This window comes from Garra rufa, chromosome 13 (genome assembly GCF_049309525.1).
Source record: "Garra rufa chromosome 13, GarRuf1.0, whole genome shotgun sequence".
NCBI classification, from domain to species: domain Eukaryota; kingdom Metazoa; phylum Chordata; class Actinopteri; order Cypriniformes; family Cyprinidae; genus Garra; species Garra rufa.
In genome coordinates this window covers 34362371-34380015 of record NC_133373.1, presented here as the reverse complement: position 1 = coordinate 34380015, position 17645 = coordinate 34362371, and the positions used below count along the sequence as shown (strand labels likewise).

Sequence of the window (17645 nt, the reverse complement as noted above, 5' to 3'; positions counted from 1 at the left end):
TCCTCACACAAAACTATCATATAAGTTTAGAAGATCAATTTTAGGATTCCTTTGTGGTGTTTTTTTTAAGCTTCTATCTTCATTTACTAACATATTATTTTATGGTTGGGATATTCTTCCAAAAAAAATCACCTTTTTCGTTCCCTGGAAGAAATAAAGCCACACAAGGAATGCCATGAGGGTGAGTAAATAATGACAGAATTTTCATTTTTGGGTGAACTGTTTCTTTAAAAATCAATTAGCCAACATCGGAAGGCCACACAATGAAAGTAAAAAAGCCACAAACACCCACTTCCGATACACCTCCTCCCTCGTAATTACAGCCCGCATTATCCATGGGAGACTGGTGGCGAAGGTGCGACTGGGCTTTTACTGCGCTAGCGTGTAATAGAGTGAGGCTGCAGTCGCTAATTAAGGCCATTGTGATTTCTTGCAGACATTGATGGGGAGGTGTAATTGGTGGAGTGCAGTCAATCTCCAGGATTTTGCTCAGGGCACACGAAGACTAGGTAAACCGCACATGTGGAGGCCTCGGAGGGGAAAAACCTGTCTTTTGTTAGCCCTTAATTGAGATGCTAATAGATGGGAACATGCCACACCAAGTTCTTGAGACGTGAGGACAGAGAGAAGGAGAGAAAGTGAGAGAGAGTAAATGAGCACAAAGGCAGGGGGGCGGACGGATGGAGCGCAACCCCCTGTGGATAGGACACACTGCCCCCTTGTGGTTACTTTTTTACCACCAATATGATGCTACTCAGAATGATGCTACCATCTCCGCCAATTAACGGCCCATAAACGAAACAGAAAGGATATTGAATATCGAACAGTCTCGCAGAGGTCGATAAGAGCAAATCTCCTTCATTTAAACCCTGAGTGATCGCCACTCTCCGCTCTAATATGCTCTGCTCTTGGAGCAAAGCGCTGCTAGCTTTTGACATTCATGTTTTGCTTTGGGAATCAGCTGGAAGGTGATCTGAACGAGGACGCTAGGGGAGGTCATTGGTGTAAATGTGTGCAGATATCAGCTAAAATGAGGGCAGAATTTGGTGGCACGCTGCAACTATGTCTATCAGGTTATTATGGTTAATTAAAATGATTAAACCATTTTTGTCAATTGAAATAGGCTGAAACAGAATAAAATGTGACCCTGGACCACAAAACCAGTCATAAGGGTCCATTTTTTGAAATTGAGATTTATACATCATCTGAAAGCTGAATAAATAAGCTTTTCCAGACAATATTTGAAACAATATTTGAAAATCTGGAATCTGAGAGTGCAAAAAAAAAAAAAAATGCCTTTAAAGTTGTCCAAATGAAATACTTAGCAATGCATATTACTTATCAAAAATTAAGTTTTGATATATTTACAGCAGGAAATTTACAAAATTTCTTCATGGAACATGATCTTTACATAATATCCTTAAGATTTTGCCATAAAATAAAAATTGATCATTTTGACCCATTCAGTGTATTATTGGCTGTTGCTACATATATAACTACTAGGCGAAAAACAGTAAAATTAATGGAAATACAATTTAAAAAAAGCTAAAACTGAAATAAATAAATGTTGGTAATATAAAAAAAAAAAACCTGAATAGTAATATTTTTTTAAAAAATGAAACGAAAACTGAAAGGATAAAAAGCTACTTCAAAAAGTTAATAAAAAAAAAACTATTAGTGTGTAAAAAAATACTGTTCATGTGTGAGAAATATGACAGAAGAAGCCAGATTTGTAGATGCTGAGAGTAGGGGAAAAAAACCCACTCCTAAATATCCTAAAGATTTTGCCATAAAATAAAAATTGATAATTTTGACCCATACAGTGTATTATTGGCTGTTGCTACATATATATTACTAGACGAAAAACTGTAAAATTAATGGAAATAAAATTAAAAAAGCTAAAACTGAAATAAATAAATGTTGGTAATATTAAACAAAAAAAAACTGAATAGTAATATTTATAAAAAAATGAAACAAAAACTGAAAGAATAAAAAAAGCTACTTCAAAAAGTTAATAAAAAAACTATTAGTGTGTAAAAAAAAATACTGTTCATGTGTGAGAAATATGACAGAAGAAGCCAGATTTGTAGATGCTGAGAGTAAAAAAAACTCTTGCTCTCATTTTGGCACTGGTCTATTATTAATATTCTTCGCTTTGAACTTTTTATCCCTATGGTGAAACTCAATGAACTTTGCATGCGTGAAGGGTCTGGGGCTAATTGCATTTTGCATAATTATGGGATGGATGGAATGGATGGTTGCCTAGCAACTAGCTGGTTAAATTCACAATATTCTAAAACATCAGTCCCATTACTCCGTTTGAGCTAAAGACTTTAAATATCACACAAGACTCACTCTTCTCATGGGGAACAAATCTGCCCCAAGGAGCCATACATTTTTGCAAGAAATTTGCTTTATATTTTAAAATCTTATGAAGCACTCAATATCTTTGGACATGGTTTTTGGAACATGTGAAATGTACATGTAACCGTGAATGCCACTCTTCCAGAAAACTTAGCTTAAAGGAATAGTTCACTCAAAAATGAAAATTCTGTCATTATTTCTTACTGACCCTTAAGTCGTTCCAAACCCATAAGACCTTTGCTCATCGTCTGAACACAAATTAGGATAATTTTGATGAAATCCGAAAGCTTTCTGACCCTCTCGATAATGGCAAAAGACATGATTTAGAGGAAAAGATTTTTGCTACTTGCAACTGTATTTGATTGTTTTTGATGTAATGCATAATGCAAAATGGTTGACAATTCAAGACTAAAAATACCACCTTAATGTGTAAAATTGTACACTGTGCCAAGTCTATATCTGCACACTAGGAGATTTGTATTGGGGTGATAAAAAACATCCAGTGAAGAATGGCAATTTTACTCTTCAGGCTTCACTTTATGAAGTGACTGGCTTTTCCAGTTAGTACGGATATTTTTTACATTTTTGCAAGATTTTAAAGATTCTCATAGTGCTAGTCATTTGCATTGTGCCATGTCAAGCAGAATTAACACATTTTAAGATTTGCTGGGATGTAATTATGCCTTCAGAAAGGTAACAGGGTTAACACTTTTATAGTTTAATTTGACAACACAAGCCTTGTAAAACTACAACCTTCTTCTTAATAAATTCTAATTATTCTTATACAATATTTCGTTTTACAATTAAAATGTAAGATAAAAGTGTGCATACACTGCCGTTCGAAAGATTTGTAATGTTTTTTGAAGAATTGTCTTATGCTCATTAAGGCTGCATTATTTTATCAAAAATCCAGGAAAAACTGTAATATTGTGAAATAATATTAGTTTAAAATAATGTTTTCTTTTATTTTATTATGTTGTACAATAGAATTTATTCCTGTGATGCAAAGCTGAATTTTCACATGATCCTTCAGAAATCATTCTAATATGCTGATTTATTACTTTTATTATTAATGTTGGAAACAGTTGTGCTACTTAATATTTTTTTAGAACCTGTACTTCTTTTTTAGTAATCTTTGATGAGTAAGAAGTTTCAATTCAAAATAGAAATCTTTTCTTATCATGTTTCATCAATTTAACACATCCTTGGTGAATAAAAATATTTTAAAAAAGAAAAAAAAAATTATATGGTAGTAATATTGTTACAAAAGATTTCTGTTTTAAATAAATGCTATTCTTTTTAACTTTTTATTTATAAAAGAAATAAAATAAAAAATAAAATGTTAAGCAGCACAACTGTTTTCAACATTGATAATAAATCAGCATATTAGAATGATTTCTGAAGGATCATGTGACACTGAAGAGTAATGGCTGCAGAAATGTAGCTTTGCATCACAGGAATAAAATACATTTTAAAATATATTCACATAGAAAACAGGTATTTTACACTGAAATAATATTTCACAATATTACTGTATTTTCTGGATTTTTGATCAAATAAATAAAGCCTTGATGAGCATAAGAAACCAAAAAAAAAATAAATAATAATATATATATATATATATATATATTAGAATGATTAGAAAATTAAATTAAATTTAAATAGAAAATAGTTTTTTTAAAGTGTAAAAATATTTCACAATATTACTGTTTTTTCAAGTATTTTGAATTAAATAAATTCAGCCTTGCTGAGCTTAAGAGACTTTTTTCCGAAAACAATCAAAACCTTTCCGATCTCAAACTTTTAACAGTAGTATTAACACAACAAATGCTGCCGTTAGCAATTTCTTGTTTAAGTAATATAATTTTGTACTAAGTGGATTTATATCCAGTGCTGCTGCCCCATCACAGATACAGTAGCCCTCCAAATTCCCAACATCCCCCACACTAACACCAGGCACTATAATCCTAAAAAAGCCACCCACAGCTTTCATTCCACCCTTGCAGACAAGATTTATGGTGACATCAAATCTTTCCTTACGCAACACAGACGGGCCCCCAACCCAAGATCGGAGTCCCTCATCTCCAGCATCCTCCAACCCCCTCTCCTCCTCACCGGTCTCCCTCTCCAGTCCCTCACTCATAATGGACCCAGCTGCCAGTCAGACCAGGCTTTATTAACCCCTTGCCTTCTGACACTCATTTCATTGTGGCTATGGGTCAACAGCTGATTAGAACACCGGTGAGGCGGCACTCTACAGACGACCTTCGACCCCCGGCAGCCTCTCCGTTTGGGCAGCGGGCCAATAGGAGGCAGCGCGGCCTCCCTTGTTGCCATGGAGACAGGGCCTGCCGAAGTGCAGATGGCTCGGCGGGGGGTGGAGTGGGTGGAGAGAGAGAGAGACAGCAGACAATGAAGGATGGAGCGAGTAAGTGAGAGAAAGGGGAAAAGTAGGTAAAAAGATGACCAGTAGAGGGAGCGTGTGAGTCTGCAGGTGTTTCAGAACAGAAACACAATGAGAAATGCAGAGCCTTTTGCAGCTAAAAGCTTCTTTGACAGCATGCAGCCTTCATAAACTCCTGTCTTATTCATCTGACCAGCTAGAATAGAGTGCTGCAAGACATTTGATTTAACCCTCATGCATGTCCTGTCCAAATTCCCTTCGATGGCTACATGTTTGGACTCCTGAGACGCCATGTCTAAAAAAAGGCCTAATAGTAATTGAAATTAACCTCTTTTTTCAACGCTCTGACCTTATCAAGCCAAGCTGTATCAGCAAATAATGTGATACATTGACTATATTGACTACAGAAAGGTCACTGTTATCCAGTATAGTCAATGTTGCTTCTGGTTGACCAAAACAAAACTACTTTCCAAGAAAATACAATAAAACATGGCCACACTGCTGCAAAATCCCACTTTACTATGAGCATGGATTCAACCGTGCAACATGGAAAAACTGAAAATTATCTATTTTCCAAGGGGGGAAAAAAAACATCCCTTCATGCCCTATTTTTCTGAAACAGAAACATTTTAGAGGGCTGTAGAGTGGCTCTCAATTCCAGTCGCTAACAGAACCCTTGTCCATGAAATTTTAGGGCAAGAAAACAAAGCAATTAACACTGGAAGATTATCCGAGCCAAAAGCTGCTCTGGCAAAGAAAGAAGAAACAAAAGGCTTTTACAAAACAGAATGAAAATATTAAGGGCATTGTTATTTTATTATGCAAATTCATAACGCAGAATCCATCTGCTAGTAGATATAGTATAACCAATCAGCATCTAAGACTGAATCTCTTCTGAATATGATCTTAAAAAGTGTCCAATTTTGGAAGTAGGACACTGATCAGAAAATCTAAGACCAACATTGCAGACCACTGGGAGTCATCATCATCTGGAGCCAGCGCTGCGTGAAAAAACAAAACAAATTGCACCCATATGCTTTTTCCCACTGTGAGGCCTGCGTCCCCTTTTCTCTTCCCCTGAGTCTCAACACTACAGCCTGTGTCTTTAAGAATCAGTAAGAGTCAGGGCCATTTGCTCCGAGGGGGCAAGGAAGGCAGTGTCTCCTCAAAATACTGGATGAGAAAAAAAATTGTAGTACACAAATAAAACAACACAATATTACAAAATTACATTACAAATTGTATAAATCACTTGTTTTTCTAAAGAAACGTTCAACAGTGACACAAGCAGGTAAAGTTACAGCAGGAGTCCACGTCTCTCTCGCCTCCCCTCAGCCCATTGAGTTTTAACAGACCCCCTAAAGCGTGCAGTGAGTTTGGTGGGGGGTAATTGAAAATGAATGGGGGAAAGTCATGTGAGAGGAGGCAATGCCTCCATCCGGATATGATTGAATACGACTGGTTATATTCAACTGTGATTGGTTCATGCGATAAATCCCGTCTCTTGTGTTCATGCACGTTCGCGTGACGTGTTCACGAATCAGTCTGAATGAACAATATAATGACGTTAATGGGAAGACTAATTTTAAAAAGTCAATAAACGACTCACACACTAAATTATAACTACTGTGTTACATCAAAAACTTTAAATGGCATTAAACATGATCTGTGGGAGATTTTAGAACAACTGAGGGACTCATATGAAACTATTACACAAGGTTCAAACGCTCACTGATGCTCCAGAAGGAAAAAAATGTGCATTAAGAGCCATCTCTATTCTGTTCAAAAGTTTTCACCCCCCGGCTCTTAATGCATGGTTTTTCCTTCTGAAGCATCAGTGAGTGTTTGAACCATCTGTAATAGTTGCATATGAGTCCCTCAATTGTCCTCATGTGAAAAGTTGGGGTTCAACTACACAAAAATGCTGGGACCTGAAGGATTTTTTTTGAAGAACAGCGGGCAGTTTAACTTCAGGACAAACAAGGGACTCATGAACAACATCGCTAAACAAAAAAGAACACAGTATTAAGAATCAAGAGGATGTACAGTAAACTTTTGAACAGGGTCATTTTAGTAAATTCAACTATTATTTCAACTGTTATAAAACGATGTTTTATGTAAAATATCTTATGCAGGTCAGTACTAAATAAACAATAAAATGCATTTTGGATGATCCCTCTTATTTTGGTAAAATAATTAACATTTTGCAGATTCTGAAAGAGGCGATGTAAACTTTTGACCTCAGCTGTATAAAAATGTATATAGTTATATTGGTAACTAAGCTAGATGTGCAAAATCAGTAGCCATATTTAAAGCCACACTCAAAACACATCTGTTTAGCTGTGCATGAAACGAATGAGCACTGTGCTACATCCAAACTGATTGCTCTGTATTTTATATATAATAATTTTTATTCTTAACTGTTTTGTTTTAAAACAATTGTAACATTTTTAAATTCCTTGTTTTTATTGTTGTGATTATTTTTAATGACTATTTTAATCCCTTTTATATGTAAAGCACTTTGAATTACCATTGTGTATGAAATGTAAAACTTTGCCTTGCCTAAATTAGATATTTCGCATGTCCAATGAAAAGTAAAATAATGGCCTGCAGGAAAAAAAATTATGCTAATCTCCAAATCATTAAATCATTATAAGAGCCTCTATCTTGTAAGAAAACATCTTAATATGCCTCTAAAATAAGCATTTTGATTGTGAAGAGTGAGGACTTCATTTGTGAGCATGTGTGAGTGTGTCTTTAAACATCGGCATCCAGTGAGATCCATCCCTTCTTCAAAAATCAGTTGCTGAGATACCAAATGCACCATATCACAGGAAAAGATATTGGATATTGTGTTCAGCATTTGTTCAAAATGGAGGGCTCAGGCAAGAGCGAAGAGTGACTGCGCTGTTCATTTGGGCTCTTTTGATGTAGAAAGAGAGGCTGCAGAAACCCTTGGTATCAGCACAAAAGCAGCCGAGATCTGATGTGAGGTGCAAAGACAGCAAGCGAGGACATCGGGACGATGAGACAGTCAAGGTTATCTCATCAATAGTCAAATGTGTCTGACGCGACACGTCCGTAATATGTCCGAGGCGTGAATACTGTCTGCTCGTGCAATGGCGAGGTACGAAACGAAGACTGTGGACTGATCTGAGGAAATGAGAAAAGAAACAGCCCCAAAAAACCAAGTATGATCATACACAAAGGGAAGGAGGAGGGAGAAGGGTTTTGAAGGAAGAAAATGAGACTACAGGGGGACGGTAGGGAAGATTAGTGCCTGTAAGAACCACAGTCAGTTCCTCTGCTTCTATTGTTCTAACAGGCTTCGCTTCGACGGAAAGGGTGGGGTTGTTAGCGTGAACCGCATGCAGGTTTGTAATGCATTGCACCACCGAGACCAAGAACCCTTCATTTTCGGCTCGACAACAGAGCCGTTCTGCAATTAGAGAAAAATATATGCATAATGCAGATGGCAGCGTTCGCACTCCACGCCGAAAGGCTTTGAACCTCCTCGTGCGTGGATTTGAAGTCTCCCTTCTCCAAGCTGTCTACGAGACAAACAGAATTACTATTTCATGTGCAAGATTATATTTCCCTGCTTTGCAGAAAACCTGTTTCATCTGGCATGGATTCGCAGGTTATCAAATGGAGCAAGAACCGTTGAGGGCTGTAATCCTCAACACCTGTCCCTTCTTACTGTCCGCTTGGGGACCAAAGGTGTAAGCATACCATTATACAAGGATAGCGTCGATACAAGCAGCTTTTGTTTTCTAACTGGCGGATTGCAGGTCTGTTCTGATAAGGACAGGAGGGAAAAGACAATACCAAAACCTGCTGCCTTAAAACACCAAGTAATTAAAGAGATAGTTTGCCCAAAAATGAAAATTCTGTCATTAATTACTCACTCTCATGTTGTTTTAAACCTGTAAGACCTTCATTCATCTTCGGAACACAAAGGAAGATATTTTTGATGAAATCCAAGGGCTTTCTGACCCTTCTTAGACAGCAAAGCAACTGACACATTCAAGGCCCAGAAAGGTAGTAAGGACATTGGTAAAATAGTCCATGTGACATCAGCTCTCAGATTTAATCAAAAATATTTTAATTTGTGTTCGGGAAGATGAACGAAGGTCTTAAGGGTTTGAAACAACATGAGGGCGAGTAATTAATGACAGAATTTTCATTTTTGGGTGAACTATCCCTTTAACACTATCACATTAATATTCCAATACTGTATGTGTGTGTGTGTGTGTGTGTGTGTGTGTGTGTGTGTGTGTGTGTGTGTGTGTGTGTTTGTATTGATACATACACATATAAATAAATTAACAAATAAATGATTACATATCATAAATATTCCAATACTCTACAATTTGTTTTAAAATTATGAAAAAAATGGTTTTAATACTTAATACTAATATTTTTTATATTCTAATTATTATATTTTATAATTTATTTATTTTTTATTTTAGTACTTTATCTTTTAAGTTAAATAAATTATTCAGGTCAGTACTTAATAAACAATAACATGCATTTTGTGTAATTCCTCTTATTTTGGTAAATAATTAACATTTTGCATATATATATATATATATATATATATATATATATATTTAATAGATTATATTTTTGTATACTTCATACAATTTTTAACTAATATATCAATTATTATTATTGTTATTATTATTATGGTAACACTTTACAATAAGATGTCATTTGTTAAAATTAGTTATTGTATTAACTAACATGAACAAACAGTGTATTATTTATAATACAAGTAAATAAGTAAATTAGTAAATAAAAATACAGTCGTTTATTGTTTTTATTAATTAACAATGACTAAGATTAATAAATGCTGTATTGTTCATTCTTAGTTCATGTTAACTAATGTAGTTTACTAATGAACCTTATCACAAGTGTTACCATCATTATTATTATCATCATTACTATTAGTAGTAGTAGTAGTAGTAGTAATAGTATATACAATTGAAGAGTGCTTATATTTAAAAAAAAAAAACATAATGGTAATAATATTTTCATGACAGCTAATAATATTTATAAGGATATTTTCACTTTTTAGAGCTTGATGTCTTTTTTTAAGATTTATTTTTGCCGTTCTTGCCTTTTTTTTATTAGGATAGGACAGTATATGACACAGGAAGCAAAGTGGGAGACAGAGAGAGGGGGGGCGGGATAGGGAAAGGTCTGTGAACCGGGACTCGAACTCGGGACTCCCGAAGCGGAACGGTGCTATACATGTCGGCACGCTGCCCACAAGGCTATTGGCGCCGACGGAGCTTGATGTCTAATGTAAAACCTGGAACCTGTAGCCAAACTACTTTTGAACCACTGATCCACAAAGTGATCACCTGAGGTTGCTTGTATATGGAGGAGAGAGATATGAAAGGGCGGCAGAGGAATACCTTCTGATATTCGTCCTTGGAGTGCAATGCCTGGTCAAGCTGTTCCTGCGTGTACACGTAGATGCTTGATCGATAGGTCGTTCCAACATCATTGCCCTGGCGCATTCCTATCAAAGACAAGGCAGTGATACAGTATGTCAATGCTAAAAAAACGGGTCTTTGAGGATACATTTTCATATCTGGGTGAACTACTCCTTTATATTCAATGTTAAACTCTATATAGACATCTGAGAACTAAAGTAAGTCATGTAACCCTGACGTAATGCATCTTCTGTGGGTCCAAAATTAGCATCTATTAGTACTTTAGTCTCTTGGGAAACAAACTCCCAATCAACCAGATAAGAAATCTTGGGAAGAGTGCGATTTTAATTAAAGCTCTGTTCTTGTTCCAGATATGACTTCATAGATTCTGCACAGATATTTTTGTTGGGTATAAACTATACTGAAGAAACTGTACTGTGCTGGATAAGACTGGAGTCTTTACCTCATGCGAATGTACGTTATTTTAAACATTTCTGAGCTGTAAAACTTTTCTTTTAATTACTTAAGCCAAACCGTAATGATTTCAATGTGAACATGTAAGAATAAGCCGAGTGTTAGTCATCACCACAGACACAATCAGGGCATTATACAGGCCATCTCCATCAGTCTGAATGTGATTGGATGGTCGAGACACTTTAATCTCCGATCTGAATCCTCTGGTCATGATTGCAGGCACTCAAACTGTTGCCTCTCCTCTTTGTGAATTCATGATGGGCCTCTCGTACCTCTCAAACTACTGGAACTTAAGACAGTATTAAGTTTAAGAGCTGCTCTTTTTACAGTCTTTTAGATTGCTTTTTTCTTTAATTAACACTGCGCTAAACAAAACTTACTTTGTACTGTATTTGTTTATTCATTTAAAGGGATAGTTCACCCAAAAATGAAAACTGTGTCATTAATAACTTACCTTCACGATGCTCCAAACCCATAAGACCTTCGTTCATCTTCGGAACACAAATTAAGATATTTTTGATACAATCCGAGAGCTTTCTGACCCTTCATAGGCAGCAATGGTTCTACCACATTCAAGCATGAACAAATTATGTTTTCTTTGCACACAAAAAGTATTCTTGTAGCTTCATAAATTAAGGTTGAACCACTGATGTCACATGACTATTTTAATGATGTGCTTACTACCTTTCTGGGCCTTGAACGTGTCAGTTGCATTGCCGTCTATGAAAGTTCAGAAAGCTCTCAGATTTCATCAAAAACATCTTCATTTGTGTTTTAAAGATGAACGAAGGTCTTACGGGTTTGGAACAACATAAGGGTGAGTAATTAACAACAGAATTTTCATTTTTAGGCAAACTATCCTATTAAAAAGCAGCATATTCATGCACCATCCTATATAGCAAAATAAAAATATTTTCAGAAATATATATATTTCTTAAATATATTATTATAAATACATATTTTTAGGTTATTAGTTAAATCGTTTAATTTATATTCCCTCACATTTTTGGTCATCATATGCAAATATTTGTATTTTTTCCAAAATAAACACAAACACAACAAAAACATTATTTAGTTTACTATATAATTTTTCTTATTTTTAAGATTGGAAATTTCTGTATAGAATTTAATTCTTGAATTAAACATATTTTGTAATTTTTTTTTTTTAAATATCAAGCTGTTTTTAAATATTAAAAATACATTTGGGTCGGGGCATTTATACTTTCTTATCTAGCAGATATTTGAATGAATGAACACTAATGTGATTTCAGACCTAATATTTTAGTATGACTTGAAATATACCAGGGCCGCAAATTAACAAGGGCTTGTGGCAAAAATGGCATCAAAATGAACAAAAATGCCTCATTAATTCATGACAAAGGGGCAAAAAATGTCCCTGCACATAATTAAACAATGTATTATGTCTGGCACGATCAAAATTAAACGTGAAAATGAAAGAAAAGTATACATTTCACAGAATTACATTGAGATTCGCTCACACAGCATTATACTTCTACTCACTGTTTTGATCAGCATTAAGCCTTATAACCAATCAAATGCATTTCTGTTGAACTTAAGAATGCATTAGCCAATCAGATGCGCTTAGATTAGTCAGCGCTGAAAATGCCAGAGCTGTGTGAGTACACCATAAACAACACAGTGCAGAATCAGATACAATGTAAATAAAAGATTAATAAATAAATAAATTAATTAATTAATAGCTTCATTGATTATAACGCGAGTTTTTGCTAGACTAGACTAACGTCATGGACAGAAATGTTTCTGTGAAGCCAGAATGTGGCGTGCCCAAAGCGCAGACATAAAACAAAAATGTTTATTCTGTATCAATATTCTACAGTAATGACTTTTGTCATAATACTGCAACCCTATGAGCTCCTGTTTTTTACATGTATAATTTAAATACAAATGTTAAACAGTCTATTGTTATTGACAACAGTTTAAAATATCAAGGTAATTGGGTAAATTTAAGTATTTGACATTAAAGACAACATACTGTAGTATGGCGATTGTAATAATACGATGATTACAAACACTGCCCTCACGAATGGAAGAGACGCTCCTGGGAATCAATTCCATGGGGCAAATATTGCATTTTAATGGAAAAGTTCATTTCTGACCCTAAAATATATCTTACAAAGTCACATGGCCTATTTTTATGGTGGTTTTCGGACCTCAACATTTCCTCATTCATGTTCACTGCACAGGAAAAAACCTTTGTTCTTCACAGAAGAAAAAAAGTCATACAGGTTTGAAAAGACAAGAGAGTGAATGAAATTAACAGAATTTTCATTTCTGAACAGCAAACTATCCCTTTAAGATTCTGTGTGTGATAGAATGAAATGTTACCTTGTGTAGGATTGTGGCTTTCCCAAAATACTTTGAGCAACTGTGCAAAGTTGATTTTCTCAGGCTCATAGACCACGCGGACCACCTCTGCATGTCCTGTTTTACCTGTGTGAGGAAGAGGAGCAAAGGTGACTGTGTAAACATCATTGCCAAAAGTGTCACAATGCACACACACACCCTCGGGTTAAACAGAGGCGGCCTGCGGTCCCAATTCAGAGAGGTCATCAAGGGGCACTGATTTTGGCATGACTGGCCACGTCTCCAGCGATAGGGTCAGTCCTCCATATTGATTACCTTTATGTGTCTTTTGACCCTGTCATAAAAGAACAAGGGCAGTCGATCTACCTGCGTGTCACAGCATCGGCTGGGTGCTTTTCTATAAGCTGAAAAGAACTGCAACCTGAAGAAGGAAACTCTGCTTCTCTTAGACGGACTCATAAAAACAAAAAATTACTTTGAAATGACTCATTGCGGGTTAGCAAGTATGGAGGAAGAAGCATAGAGAAGCATCAAATAAATACAAGCACAATACATTACGTACTCAGCCTGATGATTATGCTCTCTTTAAGGCTGGATTCAAACAACAGAACAGCCATTAGTAGCAATCGAAAATGAAGACATGAAGTGGGTCAGACAGAGATTAAAGTGAGAATTGCTGATGCCTTTTCTTTTTCAATGTTTTTAAAACAACAAGCACTGAACAAAACCACAAGGGTTTTTTTTTTTTTTTTGTGGAACTTGTCCTACAGAAACCATTGAAGTTTCATCAAAGTATTAAGACAATTACTTTCAATTTCAATGAGGCTTGTTGAAGTTAAAAACACAATGAGGGAATTCACTGCACAAGCTGATAGTGCTGCTTATTTCCACTCACTGTCTGCATTGTTTTAGAGCCTAATTCACTAAAAATAATGCTAGAAAACAAAATGTGCAAAACACAATAGCACGGTCTTGCAGACTGATTCCGAATGTTAGGTTGTGTCTGCACTTAAAAAATGACATTATGAAGGCTATTTTAGAACATTTAGCACTTTGTGGTTTGCAACGAGTCAGTAAATAAAGAATTATATCAATAATATACATTTTTAAATGGGGGGTCGAATGCTGTTTCATTTATGTTAAGTTATTTACACTGTTAAAGAGTTGGATTCTCATGCTAAACATGGTTAAGTTCCAAAAAAACGATTTTGACATCTAACCAAATACACACTTCCGGGTTTCTTAGAAGTATCGGAAAGTTTTTTTTTTTTTTTATCATGGCTCTTCATGACGTCCTAAAGAGTGGAACTCCTTGTACGGGCATTTCTCCCGAAAGAACATGCCTGCACACACATCAACCAGAGCGAGAGCAAGAGTGCACCCATCAACGTGCTTCATTCAGCTGCACTGATGCACATGACTTACTTGGGAAGAATGTCTCTAAAGAAGTGTGGTTGTAAAGCAAAGATAACCTTGCTCAGCTTCCCGAAGAACCCAGCATTTTGTGAACAGTGGATGATGCAGTTTCTTTTTCCGGGGCAGAAATGTTTTGCAAGTGTGTTTGTTGACGAACGTTTTATAAACAAGGCCCAGTTCGATGCTGGATTTTCACATCATTTGATACTGAAAGATGAAGCGGTCCCAGCCATATAAGATCCCGGTCATATTTCAGAACTGCAGATGGTAAGTGAAACGGCATCAAATGTCTGTGATTTGTTGGCAATTGGCGCACGAGTTCTCATCAATCTTTAGCTCCGCCCACGGCGTGCCTCCAGGAGCTCGGCTGTTTTCGGCGATAGAATCGTAAAGCTGTGTCTGTCTTTTGTAATTATGATAAAACTATAGACCTTTTGAAGATATGAATGATGCAGTACTACTCTATAGATACTCAAGATTAACATAAGATTAGGTGAAACTGTGTGTGTTATGCCGCCTTTAAAGAAACTGATATTTTTAGATGAGCATTTGTGTTTAAAAAGTAAGTATATAAATTATTATTTTTTTTTTAGAAAATAATCGATCGTTTCACTAGATAAGACCCTTACTCCTTGGCTGGGATCGTCTAGAGCCCTTTGAAGCTGCATTGAAACTGTAATTTGGACATTCAAGGCGTCGATCCCCAATGAAGTCCACTATATGGAGAAAAATCCTGTAATGTTTTCCTCAAAAACCTTAATTTCTTCTAACTGAAGAAAGAAAGACATGAACATCTTGGATGACATAGGGGTGAGTAAATTATCAGGAAATGTATATATTATATATATTTTTACTGTATTTTTATCAAATAAATGCAGTCTAGGTGAAAATAAGAGACTTTCTTAGAAAACATGGAAAGTCATATTTATCTATTTTTCTTTTTTTTCTTTTCATTTTTGTGTATGTTTGTTTACATTAATCTGAATCCAGAAAACTGGATTCATAGTATTGTCTAGTGTTTTATAACTTTAAATCTAGTCTATATTTGGACTGTGAGCAGCATTTTGCAAATGAATCACAGAACAGGAACCAGCTGTGCCTAGAACCCCAAAACTGAAAAACCAAGGTCCTAATTCCATATCTCCCATCATTAATTTATTACCAAAGAAGTCTGCTTAATAATCTCTGCTTCAGTCTTATGGGGGGCCGTCCTCTACGTTATCTCCAGTAAATCTATATTGCTTTGATATTAAAAAAGTAATAAAGGACTAACCTGTGGGGTTATTTTCATTACCAGGCAAGACGGCAGAGGGGTAGTAACATTATCAGAGCTCAGATATGGAAAAACCAAAGCCGTGCCATTGCCCGTACACCCAGGGCTGTCGCTTTAATTCACGCCTATACACTCGGCATTGTAAAAATGCATTTAGTGGTCAGCTTGTCACAGTGTTCCCAGGAGTCCCTCACTGATGACAGCCCAGCATACACCCGGAATTAAACATAGGTCCATGTTGAAAGGTGTTAAAACACTTGCATTGTCTGTGAAGTACATAAACTTAAAGAAAAAGAATGAGATGGATTAGCTTAAACATGCATAAAACATAAAAACAAATATACTTAACCTAATTTTAGTACAATAAGAAAGTAACTAAATAAAAAGGAACTGTGTTTTGCATATACACTAGCAGTCAAAAGATTTTAGATAGTAAGATTTTTAATGTTTTTAAGTCTCTTCTACTCACCAAGCCTGCATTTGTTTGATCCAAAGTACAGCAAAAACAGTACAATTTTGAAATATTTTTCCTATTTAAAATAACTGTTTTCTATTTGAATATATTTTAAAATGTAATTTATTCCTGTGATTTAAAAACGGAATTTTTAGCATCACTACTCCAGTCACATGATCCATCAGAAATCATTCTAATATTCTAAAAATATATTATTATTAACATTATTGTTTTTTCGGGTTTCCTTGATGAATAGAAAGTTAAGAAGAACACCATTTATCCGAAATAGAAATCGTTTGTAACAATATAAATGTCTTTATAATCACTTTTGAAATTCAAAGCATCCTTGCTAAATAGATTAATAAATAAAAAGTATTAATTTCTATAATTTACCCCACAAATGTAAAAACTATAATAGAGGAGGAACGTTTGTTAAAGGATGTGTGATGATTTTTCTTTAGCAGATGGGAATTACATATTTGAAATGCTCATTGTCGCAAATGGCTATAAAATGGCCAACTTTTTATTTACTCGCTACATAACAGTATTTGGATTTGGCACTTGTTAATGTTAAACACTGCTGATACATCTTCTGTGCCCATCTATCTCTAATCAGTTTTTTAGAGAACAGATTTAGATCCACACATGTGCAGTATGAAATGACTGGCACAGCAAAAGAAAGAAAAAATGTACATTTTCTGCACTCGTCATAACCTTTTGTCAGTATTTTATGCAAATATTCGTACATGCAGCGATAAGACAATGGCGTTCTAATGGAGGCATAAGAGCCCACAGCATTATGTGTTATGCATGTTGGCTTATGGAAGAGTAATGAACCCACTGAACCTGTTCCTACACTTCCCACTCCTCTCTTTACATTCATCCATTTCTCCCCCTCCCTCTCGATTTCTCTTCTTCTCCCTCTGCTCAGATTTCTTCCCTTCTTCATTTCCTCTTTGAAGCATCTCGCCTCTTTTTCTCCCCATCTCCCAGCTCAAATCCTTTTCCTCAACCCCCCATTTTTGGTGTAATCCCCTCACCCACCCCCTCACCAGGCTGTGCCGTTCTAGACGAGTTGAAGGTCGACCACGGGCGGCCATATTTGCTGCAGCTTGAGACCAGCATGCTATCTAAGGGAAGGTACAGCTGTGATGCAAGTAGGTGTCAAGGGAAGTGCCTTTTACAGACCATCAATACAAGTGGGAGCAGTGAAAACTACAATCCACTGAAATTCAGAGATAATGGTTATGTGAGACACTGCAAATGCTCTCATGTTCTCTCTTTGTGAAGCTCTGATTCTGCATTGAAAAATAGGTAAAAACATGTCTTTTCTAGCTTATAAAGTGAATTTTAAAGTATTTTTGTAAGATGTCAAACTGCACTGTGCTAACTCAAGCTAAATTAGTATATTTGAATATATGTTAGGATATAATTATGCCTTCAAATGGGTTGACAAGTTCTTTGGAAAAA

General features: G+C 35.7%; 1 protein-coding gene across 1 annotated transcript in view; it reads right to left on the bottom strand.

Annotated features, from left to right (window-relative positions):
• Positions 1–17275, bottom strand: part of msraa (methionine sulfoxide reductase Aa) — a 44556-nt gene extending 27281 nt beyond the window's left edge. The window contains exons 1-3 of the mRNA XM_073852782.1: positions 17053–17275; positions 13054–13158; positions 10192–10298 (exon numbers count right to left, since the gene is read on the bottom strand). Coding sequence (XP_073708883.1) covers positions 10192–10298; positions 13054–13158; positions 17053–17275 — 435 coding nt within the window. The remainder of the gene's footprint in view (positions 1–10191; positions 10299–13053; positions 13159–17052) is intronic.
• Between the last annotated feature and the right edge of the window lie 370 nt (positions 17276–17645).